At 42.7% G+C, this 20,865-nt stretch overlaps 1 protein-coding gene across 2 annotated transcripts; it reads right to left on the bottom strand.

Moving 5' to 3' along the window:
* Positions 1-1,795: 1,795 nt before the first annotated feature.
* On the bottom strand, positions 1,796-18,428 carry RAE1 (ribonucleic acid export 1). Of its 2 annotated transcripts, none has more exons than XM_012770491.3 (12): positions 18,237-18,428; positions 14,840-14,936; positions 14,144-14,248; positions 11,947-12,039; positions 9,014-9,100; positions 7,997-8,083; positions 7,806-7,877; positions 6,780-6,887; positions 6,202-6,308; positions 6,042-6,117; positions 5,277-5,471; positions 1,796-2,248 (listed from the first exon to the last, which is right to left on the bottom strand). In XM_012770491.3, the coding sequence occupies exons 2-12, from the start codon at positions 14,927-14,929 to the stop codon at positions 2,162-2,164; spliced, it is 1,107 nt and encodes a 368-aa protein (XP_012625945.1). In that variant the 5' UTR covers positions 14,930-14,936; positions 18,237-18,428; the 3' UTR covers positions 1,796-2,161. The 2 variants fall into 2 exon arrangements, with proteins under 2 accessions (XP_012625945.1, XP_012625944.1); XM_012770490.2 differs by lacking the exon at positions 18,237-18,428 and adding an exon at positions 17,741-18,226.
* Between the last annotated feature and the right edge of the window lie 2,437 nt (positions 18,429-20,865).

Consider the following 20,865-nt stretch of genomic DNA (forward strand, 5'->3'; position numbering starts at 1 on the left):
TGGCCTTACCATCGAGGAGGAGAAAAGTCCGGCAAAAGCGAACAGAAAAACCAAGTGAAAGCCTGACACTTATGGAGGAATCCAGGTGGTGGACAGAGGGAAGGTATGTTCACTGTAAAAACTCCTCCAACTTCTTATGTTTGAAAATTTTCATAACAGGTTGGAAAAATTGGTGAAAGAGCACAGCTTGTCTCCCCCACGAGGTTTACACGTTCCACATTCGATGAAGCAGATCTGTTTTTAGCAGGGTGGACAGTGAATATTTAATGGCAGAATATGACATGACATTTATTGAAACAAAAATGTCAAGATTACACTGGTATCTTTTTGAATTAGGAGATGCCATCAGATTTATCAATACTTAATGAGCACCTACTGCATGCAACTTTCAGCACAGGGATGAAGAGGTCTGGGGCGAAGAGTTCCTCGAAGACTCCACATACAGAGTTCTAGGAGGCATGGCAGTCAGTATTTTGAGCGGTGTAATGATCTCAGCGAACACTCACTGGCTCGTCACCAGCAAACACGCGGGGTGTGCTTGTGCTCTAGGTTCTGGGAGGTGGAGAAATGAGTCTTGCACACGCTGGTGGCAGCAAGGAGCTCCCGACGCCAGGTTTCTGGCAGCCCGAGTCCACCCTTGGATTTAGGCGAGTATTTTAAAACTATCCCCTTGGTGAGGTAGCAAGGCCCGATCCTGGAAAAGAACACTCTAATACTCTACTTTTAGACTCATTATTTTGTCATTGTCAACTGGAGCCAGTCACCAGCCTGTAATAAGAGTAATGAAACTCCAGCTAAGCTGAAGCTGACTAGTCTAGTCCCACCTCGAGTGAAAGTCGGCTACTAAGACCATCACACTCGAATCTCTCCTCAGAGTAGCCTTTTCTACTCGCTAGATCTTCTCATACGTACAGATCACAAAACCACATGCCTGATTCATAAGGGGAAGGGAAAAATTAGCTGTAAACAGTTAACTTGAACATTCAGATTTTTCTAGTGCACCTTTTTATCTCTAAAAAACATATTTTCAGGCTAAAAAAACAGAGTCAAAGAGATAATGGGTCTGAATTCATTTGTTAACTACCAAAGAATTTAAACCACTGAGCACAGGCAGTCTCTTCCAATACAAAATTTTATTTCATTGCTTTCTACGAGCAAACACATCTTACAGCAGTAATGCCAGGACTTCACACTCGGCAAGTCAGAGTTCACATACAAGCCCCAAACAATAAGGCGTAAGAAGCATTTGGGATCACAGGGTAAAAATACAATAGACTCAAAAGTCACACATTAAGTTGAATTTCATTTTGAATACTTACCAATCAGGAATTTTAAATTACTATGAAATAAAAAGCAACACCCAAATGATCACTACTGGGGGCACATGTTCAGAGCAATTCCCATGCAGAGGACCTGGGTTCTACCCTGAAAGACACACAAGTATCACCCACTTGGGCCTTGCAAGGCAGGCCTACACTCAGCACAAGGAACAGTCCCCACTTCAGAGTCACTAGGAAGTCTGCACAGCAGAGCCGGAAAGCACAGGGGATGTTGAAGAAGGAAATGAAGGAAGTAAAGGAAGAACACAAACTCTGCCTGCCAATGCTTAGAGGGCTCCATGTGGCAGAAATAATTGAACCTCAGGATTCCCTTTCTCCTAATGTACAAGATTTCTGTATTTCCCAAAGGGTGTCTGAAATCATAATTCAAAACCCAATGCTGATGCCAGGCAGGATGACCACTTCTGAGATTACTGGGTAGGGCAAGGGAGAGAAGGAAAAGGAAGCTCAGTAGGCAATCTTCAAAATATTTTATTACAAAATACAGTACAGGGTTCATAGACTGTTTTCCAATATTCTCTAGTACATACACTGCTGAATGAAGCACTGCAAAATACCTGGCATCGCCTTCAAAAATCTAACTTCTATAATAATTTCAATCCCCTCAGAGTTACAGAAAAACTCTGCAACAGGCAGTGGAATGGAGAGACGGCAAGTCGCCGTGGACAGCTGGGCTCTCGACTGCTCAACAATGACATGGTTTTCTCCAGGGGTTGAAATCCATGTCCGCGGCTGACAACCCACAGCTGGGATCAAATTCGTACAGAGACGAGGCAGAGTGGCGAGAGAATGACTCTGGACAACCCAGAAGTCTCAGGCTGCTACTTCTTATTCCTGGGTTTTAGCTCTTCTGCTGCATTACGTAGGAAAATGTAATTTTTCTTTTGGGGATTATAAAACTCATGTCCCTAAAGAAGAAAAAGAAAACCCTGATAAGTTTATTATTAAAAGCAACAGTTAGCATTCTGTGGCCACTTTTTATCTGTCAAGTCCTGTGCTATGTGCTTAAAGCAAAATCTCTCAGGGTGGGGAGAGGGACAAAACAAAACAACAAAGATAGAAATAAAAGTCAAATGGTACAAAAAAACTTTAGTCGTCAGAGAAGGCTGAGGACCTGGTGCAAGTCTGCCATCAACCCCCTGCTGGGAGGGACTGTCTTCACTTGTTTGTCTTTTTGGTACTGAGCCCCTTTAACACCATACGCCTTCAATGCCAAAATCACTGCCCTGGGGTCCCTCGGTCAGGACTGGCTCTGACCTGAGGGGTTTCGCGGAGGAGAGGACACCTGACCCATGACGTGTCATAGGGATGAGGGCCCAGGACGACCCGCCCACACAGGAGCCGTGGCAGACACAGGCACGCGGGGCAGTGAGCACATCTGCTCCTGCCACACTGGAGGGGACAACGGGCCCCGAGTGTAAGGATGAGGCCAGACTATAAAGGGCCATGAACAGCAGGTTGAGGCCTCTGAACATTACCCACAAGGACAAGGAAGCGTCAGTGGCATGATCAGATTTGAGTTTTAGGAAGAAAGGCGAGTTGGGCGGACAAGGCAGGTAATCTGCGAGAGCCAGCAGGCAGGTGATCAAAGGCCGGGAGAGCAGAGGGGCACGCTCTGCCTGAGCCACAGAGCCATGTTTCTAGCCTCAGCTGGCGGGAGGTCGAGAGCTGTTGTGCTCAGCTGTGACCACTGATTCCCACCACAACATGCAAAGCGCAGCTTTTGTGAGCAGCTATGTTCAAGCTAGTACTATTAATCATATGTGATCATGATTTTATATCAGAGATGACTGTCCTTGAACTGAGAACAATGCACAATTCCTGAAGCAAAAGTTTTCTTTAAACAAAGACTGGAATTTTTGTAACCCCCACTATAAAGTGACAATTATTAACTGCTTAGAGGAATTAGACTACCTTAATTCTAAGCAGCACTCAATGCAGTGAGATTTCCTCCTCCCTTCAACTCACTACAGTGTGCTTCAGTGCGTGCGTGCACGGAACCCTGAGCGTGATGCGAGTTAAAATGCAGCATGGGATGCAGCTGCTGGGCTGCGCGCATGAGACACTCAGTGAAGGGCTCCACTGAGGGACCAAGCCCTCCGTCCCCGTGCAGGCCCCAACCTGCATAGCCTCAGCCAGGCAGAAGCACAACGGCGCACTCTTTGCAGAGCTGTGTGCACGGCTGACACAGGTGTGTGGATGAGCAAACGGTGGCATCCCCATGCCAGGGACGGGACTCGGCACTAAAAAGGCACAGATAAGCGATACACTCCACAGCGCAGGTGAGTTTCAAAATCATTCAGCTGAGTAAAAGCAGCCAGGGGAAAAAAGAGTGCATTGTGTATGAATCCATTTATGTAAATTCTAGAAAAGGCACAGCAAGCTATAGCGACAGAAAGCAGATCCACGCAGGGGAGGGATTACAGCACACACGGAAACCTCTGGGGGACATGAACATGTCTGTTAAACTCCTGAATGTGGTGATGGTTTCAGATGTCAAAACTGATCGGATTGTATACTTTAAACACATCCAATTTACTGCATTTCATTGTACCTCAAGAAAGTTGCTTTTAAAAAAAGGAAGAAGCTGCTAAGCAAGCCCTGAAGAGAGAGGGACACAGGAGCAGCCGGGTGGGCAAGGGGAGGGCAGGGTGGGAAATGGCTGGATTGCTCTGTCTTAAGCGAAGGGCCACAGGGGATACCCAGGCGCAGCCACCCTGCTGAGACTGGGAAACACTGAAAGAGAAGGGGGAGAGGCCAGGAACTGAGTCAGAAACCGCAAGTCACTGGCTTTTGTGGGCAGAGCCAGGGCCCTGGAATGAACGCTTGGAAGAACCCGAGGAGCAGCTCAGGCTGAGACGGCAGGTAGGAGCCCAGAGAGATGAGAGGAGGATGGCAAGCAGCAGCTGGAAAGAACCAGGAAAGATAACAAAGATAACGAGAGAAAACAAGGGAGGGGAGCTCTGTGGAGGAGGCAGGGATGGATCACAGCGCCTGGCACAGGATGGAGGGAAGCTCTGGACTGGACAAGGAGGATGCGGCCGAGACTCCTGACTACGGCTCCAGGAGGCCAGAAAGCACCTGGCAGTGGACTGAAGACGGGCCAGAGGGCAGGGAACGACGAGAGCAGGTGCTACCACTCCCCAAGCAAGCTTAGCAGCGAAGGGCTACAGGCTTCTCAAGGCTTCCTGTGCACTTAGACACAGGGGAAGCAGCTGGGGGACAGGGATAGAAGATGGTGGGAGAAAGGGCCAGCATCAGGAAACGGAGTGTGTGAGGGACCACGTGTGGGCTGGGTGAGGGAGGCAGAGACCAGTGAAGACGGACATGCGTGGAAGACACTATGGTAGGGGAAGGTCTAGGAAGCAAAAGGCAGAGGGGATGTGGGAAGAGAAAATGAAGACCACAAACATAATGAAGGCGTATTCTCCAGAACTAACAGCTGAGAAGCAGGGCAAGTTGCATACTGGTCGGCAGATGACACACTTCACGTGGGGTCTGGGCAGAGGACCTGAGTCTGCACATTTCACCATAGCTCCCAGAGGCCTCAAAAACACAGCCATGACCCTGCCAGCTTCTAACTCCCCAGCCCAAACAAATAATCAAAGCTGCATGACGGGGCCCTCTCACACTCTCCCAACTACAGGAATCACTCTCTCAAAGCATCAGCCCCTCCAGCTTGCCCATCCTTCTGTACCCAGGGACAGGGCAGCCTGTGACCGCTTACACTGACTGGGCACTTCCCGTGTGCCGGGCTCTGACCAAAGGCTATAATGAATTCCCACAACCCATCAAGGACACCCTGCTATCTCCCCTTACAGGGAGGTGGCAGTGATGTGAGTCCGGAGAAGAATCACAACTCAAGCCTATGCTCTCCCAACCCAGAGCCCGACTCTGCTGCCGTGCGGCACCCAGAGCAGGCCTGGGAATTCTCACCTTTGACCAGTCATAGCTGGAAGCATACGCAAATATGTTTCCATTGTGATTGAAGCAGCAAGCCGATATCGGTTGATCTAACTGTTCTGAAGTTTTTAGTTTTGTTCTGGCATCTTTGTCCCAGAAGCTGAATCTGCCATCAGATCCCACAGTTGCAAGGGTGCCGTGAACAGGATGGAATGCGATTCCATTTACCTGCAAGGATTGATATACATAATGAGAAGCCAAGGCAGAGGATAGAGAAGCGGGGTTTCATCAATGCACACTTCCCGTTTGAGTTAGGAAACCACGTGCACACACACATTTCATTTGAGCTGGCTGCCCACTGATTAGAAGAGCAACTCGCCATGCTTCCTGAATCAGCTGCCAGCCCAAAACTAAATCTTGCCTCTTGTGAGGAACACACATCAGCAGAAGTTAATGTGTGTATTTAGCAAGTATCACCAAGGGGCATGTAGCAGGAAAGTGCCTTTTTCTTTTTTAGCAAACAACAATTTCTTAGTCTTAGCTCCGTGTGCAAACTGTCAGAGGAGGCAGAAACTCTCCCAAAACACCTTAAGCTTGCATTCAGAAGTAAGAGAATGACGCCAGTCAATATGTTCATAAAAACAGAAAACCAAAGCCTACAGCATAAGCCATTTATCTCCAGACATGAATACATACAGGTCCTTCAGTGATTAATCTTTTCTGATCCCATAATTACTCAGCCACCTCCAAGTCAAGTTTCCGGATGTATTTTCAAGGTAAAAGTTGCTAAAAACATACCGCGTAGATGTCCTGAGGAGCTGAAGTGTTGGTTCCGTTAGATCGATGACATTTAAAAGTAAAGTTATCTTTAGCACTGAAAAAAAAAAGACCCACCTAAGTTTTCCTTTCTAAAAAAAAGTCTCAATGCAAGTGTGCAAGCTGACTGAGTCCCACTTACGGATTTGGGGGGTTGATGTAGTGAATAGCAACTCTCCCCTCGATACTTCCCAGGGCAAAACCAGTTGGCTTGTTCTGTTTGTCTTTAAAAATAGCTACACATCGATGCTACAGTTAAAAGAAAAAAAGGACGTTATCATGATATAACACAAGATTTCATGACTAATATGAAGGAAAATCATTGTTACCTAATTCTGGGGTTTTAGAAGAACCAGAAACATATTACTCACATATGATAAAGAAGCATTACTTTCTAACTTTTTCATGCAGGGTCTTGCTCTGTCACCCAGGCTGGAATGCAGTGGCTTCATCATAGCTCACTGCAGCCTCAAACTCCTGGGCCCAAGCGATCATTCTGCCTTCCAGCCTCCTTGGACTATAGATGAGCACCACCGTGCCCGGGCTATTTTTTTTAAAAATTTTTTGTAGAGATGGGAGTCTCACTATGATGCTCAGGCTGGTCTCAAAACTCCTGGCCTCAGTGATCCTCTGGCCTTGGCCTCCCAAAGTGCTAGAATTATAGGTGTGGCTACTGTGCTTGGCCTAAATACATGCTTCTTGAGTTGACTTATGACTCACCTGATGTTTCAATGGAGATTCTATCCTCCTGAACTCAGAGGGTTGATTCTCTAATTGATAGACAATGAGGCCCCTCTCTGCAGTCGCCACCACGGCCATAGGGTATATCTAGGGAACAGAGGAAAGCAGAGAATGTGCTTTTTCATACCAATGTTTTAGATCAACTTTTTAATCATAAAATTAAGTCTGAATTTTTTTTTAAGTTTAATAATCCAATGATATCTACGTGTTACACAAACCTAGAGAAATGGTATTTGAAAGAACCTTAACATATTTTTAAAAGACTTGTTTTGTAAAACTAACTATAAAAATAAGTGAATATTTAGAAAATATTACAGGATCTGAGAAGAAATATCCCTCCAAATAACTGCTAACATTAGGGTATATTTTAATTCCAGTCATTTTCCTGAGCGTTTTATCTTGTGTATGTGAACTTCTGTGTATTCCTGTCCTTTACTCAAAATGTTTCATGAGCATCGGCCCATGTCATACACTAGAGGCTGCTGTCTACTGTTCCTCAAATGAACCAATATTTTACTATATTATATAAGACAAAGACCATTTGCCTCCTTGATTATTTTCCTCAGATAAATTTCTAAAAGTAGAATTATTGGGGCAGTTGGTACAAAACTTTAAGACTTATCACTAAATGAACCAGCAAAGTTCTTCAGTTTCTATCCCACCCAGAGACAGTCCCCAAAGATCTAGTGCCACACCACAAGGTTACGACAAGCTTCCCTACCGTCACACGATAAATGTCACACTAGGGACGGTATGTAGCTGGCTGTGTATGTTCAAACAAGTGACAAAAAACCTTGACATTCAGTATTTAGTTCATTCTGGAATAAATGCAGCACGCCAATCTCCCAATTTAAGATGACTAAAGCAACCTGAACTCTATCCCCCACATCTATTACTGAATTAAGAGGGAGTTTTAGATAACCCGTTAACTGCAAGGAGCCATAGGGTGAGAAATACTTAATTTGTTTTATAAAAAGAAATAAACATTAAGTTGGTATTTCTTACCACATCAGCACAGTAACACCTTTCAGGGAGTTGCAAAACCATCATAGGATTTGATGACCGAGTATCCCAAAACTAAAGGCAAAAACCAAAAGAGGAGCTGGTGAGTGACCATCTGGGGCCAACATCCGAATGGCGTAAGAACAATTGCCGAGCTTGACTGGGCCATGTGATACCTCAGCTGCGTATCATACCTTTAAAGTCTTATCCCAGCTCCCTGTCATCACACAGCTGTAGTTTGGCGCTTTGATCCAATGTATGGTTTTAACAGGAGCATCATGCTATCAACAAGACAAAAATGAAACAGGTCAAGGTAAATGTAACAAGGTGCTAAATAGCTTTAGTTCTGGACATTCCAAGACAAAGAACTAATTTAAACACTGAGGTCACACCAAACAAAAATCAAAGGATACTAGTGCTTTCCCATGACCAAAATACTCAGTTTAATACAAAAGTGTATTTGATTTTTACCCATAATTAACTAATATGTGAGAGTGAAAGTACCCCTTTTTAGGGAGATTTTCAGCAATTTTACTAAGGTGACATGAATTAAGAGATCAAGGACATGCTTCTAGTACACAGTAGTATGATCTCAGCACGAGTGAAAATGTTTCTGTCAAGCAGCTCTTCCTGAACCCCCAACCAGCCTGGACCGTTGGCTCTAGGTTCTCTTACCTTCGTTACTTCTGCCCTCTCTTAGCATTCTTCACACAGAACCTGCTATGTCGCTGAGTAGACTGTAAAAGCCCCAAGGGCGTGTGGCAGTGTCCCTCTTACTCACTGCTATATTTTTTAGCCCCAGTGCAGTGCTTGACAAATAGCAGTCATTCAATAAACACATGCTGCACAGATGAGCAACCACATGTAGCTGGTAGAAGGCAGCCACAAATGGGTGTCGGAATGTCAAACACGGGTCAAGGACCACCAGTCACTTGTGTCTTGTATAGATTTAAACATCACTAACTCCTTATGATGCCATCTACACGTATATGAAAGACCCAGGACAAAACAATCTGAAATACTAGTAAGAGCGAAAATGGTTATTAAAACTGGTGTACTTTTTGTGCCAAAGAGGTTTCTGGTATATTAAGTCTAATTGATTTAATACAGTCACACTGCATTTTCTATAGTAGAGAACTACTGTAATTAAAGAATCATCACAATCCTGGGTACCAGTCTCGTCCAGCCATTCTACAGGGGGCTGTTATTACCTGTGCGATCTGGATTGCTTGATTACTGTTGAGGTCCCACATTTTGGCAGTTTTATCACATGATGCAGTAAATACTTTGCTCCCATCCTAAAATAAAATGTAGAAAATTTTGCATTCTAAGAAAAACTAAATCTCTATCTTTATGGATACAGATATTATTAATAGGTTAATCATACTGGGGCAAGTTTTGTTTTATAATTTTTATTTTTCACCAAATTTGGCTTTATGGATACAGATATTATTAATAGGTTAATCATACTGGGGCAAGTTTTGTTTTATAATTTTTATTTTTCACCAAATTTGGCTTTATGGATACAGATATTATTAATAGGTTAATCATACTGGGGCAAGTTTTGTTTTATAATTTTTATTTTTCACCAAATTTGGCTTTCATGCCTCAAGGTAACTGGGTCTTCGGTGCCTCTACGTATGTGGTTTCCACTCCCCGCTGCACCCCAACCCCCCCAGGCCAGCCCATGCTCTTCCTCTAAGGCTCCATGGGTGAGGCGAAGCGCACAGCTCTGGAGCCAGGAAGGTCTGGGCTGAGGCTCAGCCTTTCACCTGTGATCTCTAAAGCAAACCCCTTAACCACCTGTGACTCTATAATCTTGTCACAACTTTCTACTAACTGTAATTCTTAACTGTTTCTGTATTTGTTTGTCCCTGAGCACAGGTCTGTCTGTTTGTTCGGCCTACTTTGATTTCCACTATATCCCCTGGGCTTAGCACACAATAGGTGCCTGATAATTAACTTGACAAAGAGATAGAGCTGAAATTTGATGCCAGGCCAAGCCTGGATGAGGGAATGCTAAAAAGCTGTAAGCCTGTGGTTTACTTTTCTCTTTTTAAGATTCAGCCCAATTCCTGTCTCTTTTGTAAAGCATTCATGGAACCCTTCCCAAACTCATAGTTGCTTTCTATGTTCTCTCCCACCTGCACCAATTCACCCTGCCTCCCTCAGAACTTAGCTCACTGATTTCATTCCTGCCTTTGAACCCCCCCACTAGCTGGTCTGTAACTTGGAGACAGGAAGTAGATTATATTCAGTTTTATTAATAGAAATTCCACAGCCACTCAATAACATTTGAGCAACACAATTCCTCTATCAGGTCATTCTATTTCTTGCCATATTTTGTCAGAAACTTTAAAATTCTGACCTATTACCCAATTAGTAAAGAAAGACAGGCAAAATAAATTAGAAATATTTTACATCTATTCAAGCTGCCACTTTACTATAGGAAAAGTAGGTTGCATCTATAACGAACACTTCAGTTTCCAAACTGTTCTCATGTATCTACTAACTTAGTCTCATAATAACCCAAACAGGCATTTCAGGAATACATTTTATAGACTGACAAAAATTCCTTGAGAAGCCATCATTGCAAATGAATAAAATGGGAGCAACTCTGGCTCCTAAACCATCTCAAAATATTATAAATACTAGAATTATTTCTCATAAGCTAAATAAGATCAAAGAAATAATGAGATTAAAAAATGACAATGTAAAATAGAATTATTTGGCAATTTCTCATAAAGTTAAAACATATATTTACCATATGAGACAGCAACCCCACTGTTAGATATTTACCCGAGTAATGAAAACTATGGTCACAGAAAATCCAGTATGTAAACATTTATAGCTGCATTATTCATAAGCACCAAAAACGGGAAACCCAAATGTCCTTCAGTTGGTAGACAGATGAATAAATGGTGACACATGCATAGAAGGGAAGACTACTCAGCAATAAGACAAACTACCGACAGACACAATCACATAGATCTCAAATGCAATGTGCAGAGTGAAGCAGCCAGACTCAAGAGGTTACACAATATAGGATTTCATTTATATGACATTTTCATAAAGGCAAAACTTTAGGGACAGAAAACAGATCAGTGTTTTCCAGGAGCTGAGAGTGGGAAGGATTTGACTACAAAATAGCAAAAGGGAATCTCTGATGGATCTGCTCTATATCTTGAACATAATTCTATGCGTTTCTTAAAACTCACAGAACTGCACACTAAAAATGTTCAATTTTACTGTAGGCAGGCAAATCACACCTAAGAACATTACTTAAAAAAATTAGGAACATTACTTAAAAAAATTAGGTACAAAGCCTGGGTAGGGACTTCTGCAGGTGAGGGGCCTGCAGGCTTAGCTTCTTTAGCCTCACAGCACATCTGCCCCTGACTTTCAGTCAGGCCCCTTTGTATTCTCTCTTCTTTTGGGTTCAGCCATCAGCAGCAGTGGTAGGAGAGGGGGAGGCAGGCTCCCCCACGCCAGGTCGAGGGCCCTCGACAGCGGCAGCCCGTGCTGCGCTCCAGGAGGCCGCGCACTTGCCCTGGGTAGTTCACCTACCCTGTTGGTTTCTTTGTAAATGGTCCCTTCATCATTAAACTTTCCCCAATCACACACACAAAATTTAATTCAAGAAAAACTTTCAGAGAGAGCACCTAACTAAAGCTAACATTAAAAAGTTATAAAAGTAATGGTTTAAAAGTAATGTATTTTATTGGTTATAAAAGTACTGGTTATAAAAGTAATGCATTTTACTTAGAGATTTTCTAACTATGACAAGAAAATAAAAATCATCCTAATCCCACTACAGACAAGCACAGTTAACAGCTGCGTGTGCTCTCAAGTCTTCTTTTCATGTACACATGTTTTCTTGAAAACTCTAGATTATATAGTATCTTTACTTATCTCACCTGTATCAGTAGTCTATTCATCTTTAAACATTCTAACATTTTTTATCAGCAAAACAACTGAAATATTTCCAGAAACTGCATATAAATTACTATATTTACATTTATAAACTTAGAAGAATTCCTACAATGTAGATACATACATGCTAAATTGTGTTCGCATTATTAAATATCTAGAATTACACTGTACTTTAAGTGAAAGAGAACATTAGAAATGGAGTGAAACATACGTCACTCCAGCAGACATCTAGCACGGGCCCGGTGTGCATCTGCTGGGCTTTCGGGATGGTTTGTCCATTGTCTTGAACTTCCCAGCAGCGAACCTGTGGTAACAGACAAATTAATGCAAACAAAGCAATTCATGAAGTATTACCTGCATTTAACACCTAATAATTAACGGGGTGCAATTTAACTATACATGGACTTCTCGTATCAACCTAATTATCTAACTTTAAGAACAAAGCAATTGAAATAAATATGCCAAGCAGCTGCTTTCCTTTTCCTAAGCCATTAAAATATACACATTCTACTGCTTACACCTAAAATTGCAGAGACTTTTTCCATCGCATCTACAAGATATGTCTTCTAAAGCAGAATGCCACTTATCCATTACCCTCAAGACAATCAAGACCGAAATGGAAACTTACCTCTCTGAATGCTTTTTTTAATATAATTTTTCCCCTGGTTATAAAAGTAATGCATTTTACTTAGAGATTTTCTAACTATGACAAGAAAATAAAAATCATCCTAATCCCACCACAGACAAGCACGGTTAACAGCTGCGTGTGCTCTCAAGTCTTCTTTTCATGTACACACGTTTTCTTTTTATTTTGAGACAGAATCTCGCTTTGTTGCCTAGGCTAGAGTGAGTGCCATGGCGTCAGCCTAGCTCACAGCAACCTCAAACTCCTGGGCTCAAGCGATCCTTCTGTCTCAGCCTCCCAAGTAGCTGGGACTACAGGCATGCACCACCATGCCCGGCTAATTTTTTCTATATATATTAGTTGGCCAATTAGTTTCTTTCTATTTATAGTAGAGACGGGGTCTCGCTCTTGCTCAGGCTGGTTTCGAACTCCCGACCTCGAGCAATCCACCCGCCTCGGCCTCCCAGAGAGCTAGGATTACAGGCGTGAGCCACCGCGCCCGGCCCCACACGTTTTCTTGAAAACTCTAGATTATATAGTATCTTTACTTATCTCACCTGTATCAGTAGTCTATTCATCTTTAAACATTCTAACATTTTTTTTTATCAGCAAAACAACTGAAATATTTCCAGAAACTGCATGTAAAAAGCAAACTTGTTCAACCTGGACAACGCTCCTCCCTCTGTTCTCTCCCAATACCTGCTGCCTCACCAGGCCAGTGTGAGTCCTGTCCCCAACACTTGCATACCATAAACCGACTTTACTGCTGGATATCACAATCGTCACAATTTTCACTAGCATCACGTTTTTATGACAGGCAATACCCGGCAGTGGCTAGGAGCATGGACTCTGAGTTGGACTGTGCTGCCTGCTGCCTCTGGCTTTGCCACCCAGACAGGTGACCCAAGCCAGTTATTTTACTTCCCGAGGCCTCAGCATCCTGATTCATAAAATAGGGATGACAGAAAGTTCACAGTGCTTTAGCTGTCATAAACACTGATTTAGACAATGCATATAACGTACATTATTGGATTTCCTCAAGTCGCAGAAGGGGAATCCATGACATAAAGGGTATAAACTTAAGGATCTCTGAATAATGTTGCCAATTATCCTCAGAAGAGCTCTACCAACTTATATACCTACCAGTAGCACATGTAAGGTTTCAGCTTATCCTTGCTGGTACCATTATTCTTTTAAACTCAATTTTGTTAATTTGATAGAAAAAAAGAGTCTATCTTATAAATTTGCATTTAAGTATGTGACTGAATGGTTAAGTTTATTCTCCCTTTTGTGAAGTGCCTCTTCACATTCTTTATTTTTCTACCTGTTTTTATTTTTTTTACACTATGATTTTTTATTTGTTTTTATACACAAAGGTAAGTACAATGTGAAAGGATTTGTATCATCTAAGTTGAAAAATTTAACAGATGCCTAAAGAACACTTTCAGGGTGCCAAAAGGGAAATTTGTTTGTGTGCGCCACCATGGCTAACATTCATTCCTGATGAATATTACACTTGATCTGGGAATACACTTCAACATACCAGAACTACAGTAGGAATTTCTGAGCAATGCAAGTGATTGTGCTTTCCTAACAAAAATAAGTGTAAGAACAGTGATGTCTGCTGTTTAGAAGGGTTCACACCCTCTAAATTGATTTCTTTAAAAAGGCTATGCATAAGTCTTAACTCTGATTCACTCACTTGGGAAAAAATGGAACTAAAGCTAACCTTGCCCATACAAAGAGATATGATTTATAAAGCATGCATTTAAGGAGCACTTACATCATTAGCCCATGATCCTGCAATAAGAAAGTTCCCCGGCAAGGTTGGTGGGCTAAAAGATAGACAACCAATGCTATCATCAGGAGAAGATGTTACTTCAATATCCTGGAGGGAAAAGTCAATGTTAAAATGTATGCATAATCACAATTTAATTCAAATCTACTTTCTTTCTCACTAATCAACTCATGGCAGACTTTCTTTGTACTCATGAACCAATTGAATTGGACCTTTCCTTACTTTATCAAAAAGAGGAGTAATACCCAAGCCAGTGAAAGCATTAGCACTGCCAGGACTGGAAGCAGCACTCTAAATGAATGCCCTCAGTCTCATTTTCTACATGATGCGCCACAAGGTCATTCCTGCCCCAGTGCTTAATCATAGTTATCAACTGCCCTCCCTTCTCCCCCACCATGGAAGTTCAGATTCAACAGTCCTGGGCCAGGCCCTAGGAATCTGCTGCATTAACAAGCATCTTGGGTAATTCTAAAGATCTGGCAAGTCTAGAGGAATAGGACACTAGCCCAGGGGACCCATGTTATCTGTGCTCCAATGCTGGAGAAAGTTAGGCTAGACAGAGTTTCAGAGCTTTCATACCAAGGGAGGCTCCCAAACCATCTCGTGTTCTCCTTTTGTCCTTGATGTAAGAAACTCTGGCCTAAACTCTTCCTACAAACCCTGTGAAGCTTTGTCAGGTACCTTCATAGGGTTGTGATTATCTGTGGTTGTGCTGCCAAACATGCTGGTCCCACCAGTTCCAAAACCTGAGGTTGTTCCAAACAGACTCATTTTGACCCTAAAAAATAATGGGAAATGTTAAGGACAGGTTCTTTCTTAAATAATAAATATCACTGAGAGAAAGTGTAAAGATAATTAAGTCACAGAAGGGAGATATCCTAAATGGCTTGAGTCCAGGCTTCTCTTCAGAAGAGATCTAAATATGCAATAAGCAGAGTGCTCTTTATTTTTTTTAGAGACAGGGCCTTGCTGGAATGCACTGGCACAATCACAGCTTACCGCAGCCTTGAACTCCTGAGCTCAAGAGATCCTCCTGCCTCAGCCTCCCAAGTAGCTGGGCTATAGGTGAGCACCACCACGCTTCCCTAATTTTTAAACAGAGAGGAGGTCTTGCTATGTTGTTCAAGCTGGTCTTAAACTCCTGGCCTCAAGTGATCCTCCTGCCTAGGCCTTCCAAAGTGCTGGGATTGATTACAGGCATGAGCCACTGCACCTGGCTGCAGAGTGCTTTCTAAAAATAAACTTTTTCAGAATAGTTTTAGGTTACCGAAAATTGTAAAGATTAAACTGCCATAATTCCATATTCAGTTTCCCCTATCATTAATCTTATATTAGTGTGGTACCTTTATCACCATTAATGAACCAGTAGCAATACATTAGATTTTTTTTTTTAGTTACCAGCTAGAAAAATAAATTCTTTCACTCTTTACATAGTTAGTGTACACCAAGACTACAACGGTAAACAAGACAGGAGATCCCCATTCTTTCTTTCATGCTTCCACTTACTAGGAATTTACTTTCTTCTTACTAATTTCTGCATTAGTTTAGGTTTCAATCAATGTCTCTGCATGAAATTTCCAATAACTAGTCCTGGTAGTAATTCAGCAATTTCTCTGTATGATGAATTTTAAAAAGTAATCCACTTTAGCCTGCTAGAGTACCAGAACATTTGCCATTATGTTGTGGAAGTTTAGCCAGCAAGAATTTCCCCTACCCCAAGGTTTTTCCTGGCTATCACAGTCTAGCAGACCCATCAGGATTTGAACAAGGCCTCTGCCACTCACAAGAGCTGGGATTCTAATCTCACCAGGACTCATTTTCCTGCTCTGCAAACACAAAGAATATCAACACCTTCTCCAGGGCTGCTCTGAGGATCAAATCAGATCATGTAGAAAATGCAGTGTCTATTGCATAGTAGACCCAATAAAAAACTTCCTCTTCTTAGTCCCTTCCAAGGAGAAAGTCTGTGTATTATATGTAACTCCCTGATGATTCACATAAACTGATCCCACATTTTAATTGTTAACCAGTTAGCAAATTTTACACCTTTCCAAAAGGAGCCTAACAGCTGAGTGCCATACTTGCTAACAAGCATAACATCTTAAGACAAAACGGAATGGAGAAACTGTAAGGAATTTGGGAAGGCATTAAATTTCCCCAGCTTCATAAAAAATAAGCATGTGCAGAAGAAAAAGTCAAAGCGACAGCTAAGAGCATATTTATATCTCAGAAAGCAACTTTGCAAGAGGACATGGTGCTTGCGAGCCAACCTCTGGCCTCAAATGTGGAGATGTACTTGAAACGCCAGTTAACTGTTTGAATGAATGACAAGACTACTGCAATCAGATCCAGGAGCCAGATATATAGCTTTGGGCAAGTTATTTAGCCTTGATTTTCTTATCTGCAAAAGAGAGACACTAATATCATCAACTTCGCAGAGTTCCGCACATATAGTGCCCAAAACACCATAGATTCTCAACAAATGTTACTTCCATTCTATTCCTCTTCTTCAACATGAATCAAGTTGGGAGAGAACACTTCTACACTAAGGATGAACTTAGGGAAAAGAACATGGTAGGCAAGAGGAATAATCACGTTTTTTGTTTTGTTTGTTTTTGAGACAGAGTCTCACTTCTGTTGCCCGGGCTAGAGTGCCATGGCATCAGCTTAGCTCACAGCAACCTCAAACTCCTGGGCTCAAGTGACCCTCCTGCCTCCACCTCCCAAGTTGCTGGGACTACAGGCATGCGCCACCATGCCCGGCTAATTTTTTCTATATATTTTTATTTGGCCAATTAATTTCTTTCTATTTTTTTTTAGTAGAGACGAGGTCTCGCTCTTGCTCAGGCTGGTTTTGAACTCCTGACCTTGAGCGATCCTCCCACCTCGGCCTCCCAGAGTGCTAGGATTACAGGCGTGAGCCACAATGCCCAGCCATAATCAGGTATTAATCAGCCAATCTGGACACCTTACACTGACCACTGGGAAGCTTCAAATAGCTCAGAAGAAACAAGTACCAGTGGAACCTACCTAATCCCTTCTCACTCTCCCTCCTTGCTCCTCCATCCATCCTTTCTGCCAGGGGACACTGCAAGCTCATCCCTGTCTTGGAGCAGGCACAGTTTGCCCCCCACCCCAAACCTCCCAGCTGCCTCTTCAGATTGCAGTAGTTGCCTCCACAGAACTTTTTGGAGTGATGGAAATGTTTTAAAACTGCAGTTGTGATGTTTACACAACTACATGAAATTTCCCAAACTCATCTAAACGTACACTTTAAATGGGCAAAATTTTATGTTACGCAAGTTACACTTCAATAAAGCTGTCAGACGTATTCTTTTTAAAAGTCACCTGCTTGGAGGCTTCCCTAATTTAACACAATCCAACCTTCGATCGCATTCCCTCGTTTTCTTCACAGCACCTGTTACTTACGACCTGGAATTTCTTTACAATCAACCTCTTCCCGAACAGAATGCTAGTGCCAAGAGGGCAGGGACCTGCCTGGATTCTTTCCTTCCTTAATGTACTCTTGGTCCCACAGCACAATGCCTGGCCGAGAGCCGCTAGTATTTAATAAATACTCGCCTGGAGAAATACTGCCTGTACAACTGTACACATATACATATACAATAAATCCTTGGCTGGGGAAGGCCGAAGCAAACAGTTTCAGAGAGTGGTTAAGTGCTACGGAGGAAATGAAGCAGGTTGGCATGGGAGAGATTAAGAGAGAATGCCCTTCTGCGGAACAGTTAGGGAAGGCTTTTCCGAGCAAATGACGTGTGTCTGAGGAGAAGCCACACGTGTATGGGGAAGGACGGAGGCGATAGACATTGCTATTATCTCAGTGAGGCCCCTCCCGGGGGCCTCGCTTTCCCCATTAGAAAAACGACCGGTCGGACCCTAGGTGACCCCCGAAGGCCTCTTCCAGCCCTGACTTCGCTTCCAGGGGCCACTGATGAGGCTGGGTCAACGGTACGGCTCGCGCGCCAGCAGCCCGCAGCGAGGCTCTCCCCGCAGAGGGGATGTGGCCTCCGCGGACGCCATAGCGGCGGGTGCCGAGGCAACGAGGCACGGGGCTTACCTGAGAGTCGCGCCCGGGCGGGAAGCGGCAGCGGGGAGCGGAGGGCACTGGAGAGCCTGAAGAGCTGCTCCGGCGCGGAGGAGAAGAGGGCGGGGCGGCGCATGCAGGAACCCCAGGAGCCCGGGGTCTCTTCACGCCGGCGGCGGAAACTGCCCCAACAACCGCGAACCGATGCGCATGCGCCCCGGAGCCACTTCCTATATCGCCCGGAAGGCATCCAAGAAACAGGCTCCTCTTTCCGGAAGGCGATCGCACATGCGCAAAAGCCCTGTTGATGGCGAAAGGAAGTCCTTATGCCAGCAGTTTGCGAATTGGTCGGAAGTTGCAACTAGACACTGCTAGTTGCTAAGCGACCAGTTTTGTAAATCCGCAACTTGGGTTAGTGGATGGCAGTTAGCTGTTTTCGCTTGTGAATTAATTAGCGTGTTTAAACGTCTGAAAAAATTCTGATTGCTGTCAATTCACGTCCAAGTCCATCCTCCGTGGAGCTGCTGTCAAGTCGGCCACCTGGTTCCCTCCCTGGCCTGTTTGCAGTCTCGGGTACCTTGAGCCCCCCAGGGGCTCTTTGGGCCTCAATTTCCTCCTGCATGATGTGGATAATAATGCCTAACTTCCAGGGCTGATCTTAATTAGGGTCAAGTGAAATTAACACGTGAACAACTCTTGCGGAATGTAACGTTCTCTAGAAATGTTAAGGGACTGTTATGACTCATATACAGGCCCACTCCACATATTTCAGATTGTTGGTGTTTCTTCCCCTTTTAGAAGTGTCTGAAGAAGAAAGAGAAGGAAAGAAGGTGAGGGAGGAAAGAAAAGAGAGACGGAAGAGAGGAAGAAAGAGAAGGGAGGGAAGGACAAAGCACGAGGAAGGGATATCGTGAGGCTGTGGTGCAAACACTAGATCCTCTACTCTGCTCAGTGTAGTCTGCATATCTTGACCTCCTCAGGAAGCTTTTGGACCTGTGGGATCTTTTTATAAAATACAGATTCAGTAGATCCAAGGTGAGCCCAAGAACCCACATTTCTACCAAGCTCCCGGCTGAGGTTGCTGGGCCCCAAACTACAGTAAGTACCAAGGATCTAGATCAGACATTTAGAATGATGGGAGCTTTTTAAAAACTCTGGTGTTTGGACTGCACCCTCAGAGATTCTGATTTAGTCGGTCTAGGTGGAATGAAGGCAATTAATATTTTTTAAAAAGCTCTTCAGAGGATTCTAAGATGCAGCCAAGATTGAGAACCTCTAGTCTAGATGATATAATAACTAGCACTATCCTGTGATAGTTCATCACAAAACAAGATCAATAAAATTTGTATCCACGGGTGATTATTGAACCATACAGTATGGGTGAAAAATAATTTAAAAATAGAAAATAATTAAAATAAAATTTTGGTACTGGTTATCAAACTAGTAAACTTTTTTGCCATTTTTACACAGGATATTTATGAATGTTTACAGTTTATATTTCCATTTCTAGGTGAATAGAAAATGAACATGCATTTAAAGTGATATTTAGTTTTGCAATGTTAATTGAAAAGTTCTAATATGTTGGTTTAAAGTCTTATAAATAGCTTGGTTGCAAAGCACACGTAAAGCATAGCTTTGCAGTGAATTGGGGCATCCAAGCTGATGACCAAAGCAGATTTCTGTCAAGAAGTATGCAGTATCACACAGAAATCCTCACTGCTTTCCCCAAACTCTTTTGTTGTGTCTCAGACTCTTCCTTCCCATTCCTTTAAAAAATGACTCAAAAATATTTTAAAGAAATTTCCACCCAAAATAATGGATTTGAGAACAGTGGATTTTGAGAGAACAGTGAACTGCTGCCAGCAGAGGGTGACCTTTGCTTGTTTTTATAGGATCGTTTACTTGGTGAACAGAAGTTCATTTAGCAAACAGAAATGTTTCTCAATATTTCATTACAAAAACATTCCACAGAAAATATTTTAATGTACATGTACATGAAGCTTAGTTTTTTTTTCTTTTGAAGATTGAAATTAGGTACATTGATTTTTTTTTTTTTGAAGCTTAGTTTTGAAAGCATCTGTTCATTTCAGCAGTACTGAACAGATACGTACCTGGAACTAGCAGTTCAACAGAGATACTTAGGAAGTCACACTAGAAATCCTGGAAGGTTTTACCTGTTTTTATAGCATGTATACTATGTTTTGTTTTGTTTTGTTTAATGAAATCATGACTTCTGAAATCATTTAACATCACCAATAACAGTTAAATTTCCTGGAAAACGCAGGCTATTACAAGCAGCTTTTATTTTATAAGGGTCATTATGAACCCTTAAGGAAAAACTGAGTCTCTGAACACCTTTTTATTGTACTAGTTATTATTCATTTTAATTATAAACAGATTCCACTCTGATGTTCTTTTCCTGATTAAAATTATGGAAATATTCAAATTAGCTAAGTAGATGATGGTAGATGGGATGACTGTCAGCAGTTGCCATCTTAAATAGCTGTTTTACAGTAATCCTTTTTAGAAACATAAGAACTATTATTCTAGATGGTTCCCAAATACCAACTAGCATTAATTTTTCATCTTCATCTAATAAAAATAGGTAGTAAAGTCAAACTATAGTGTATTTTGCTCTTCTTCCATTTTCATTTCCCAAGTA

The sequence above is a fragment of the Microcebus murinus genome, chromosome 16 (genome assembly GCF_040939455.1).
Source record: "Microcebus murinus isolate Inina chromosome 16, M.murinus_Inina_mat1.0, whole genome shotgun sequence".
NCBI lineage: Eukaryota > Metazoa > Chordata > Mammalia > Primates > Cheirogaleidae > Microcebus > Microcebus murinus.

Coding starts and splice junctions, on each gene's coding strand:
- RAE1 (XM_012770491.3), bottom strand. CDS start 14,929: ATGAGTCTGTTTGGAACAACCTCAGGTTTTGGAACTGGTGGGACCAGC. Junction 6,309..6,779: donor AATCTCCATTGAAACATCAG/GTGAGTCATAAG, acceptor TTTTAACTGTAG/CATCGATGTGTAGCTATTTT. Junction 5,472..6,041: donor CTCCTCAGGACATCTACGCG/GTATGTTTTTAG, acceptor CAATCCTTGCAG/GTAAATGGAATCGCATTCCA.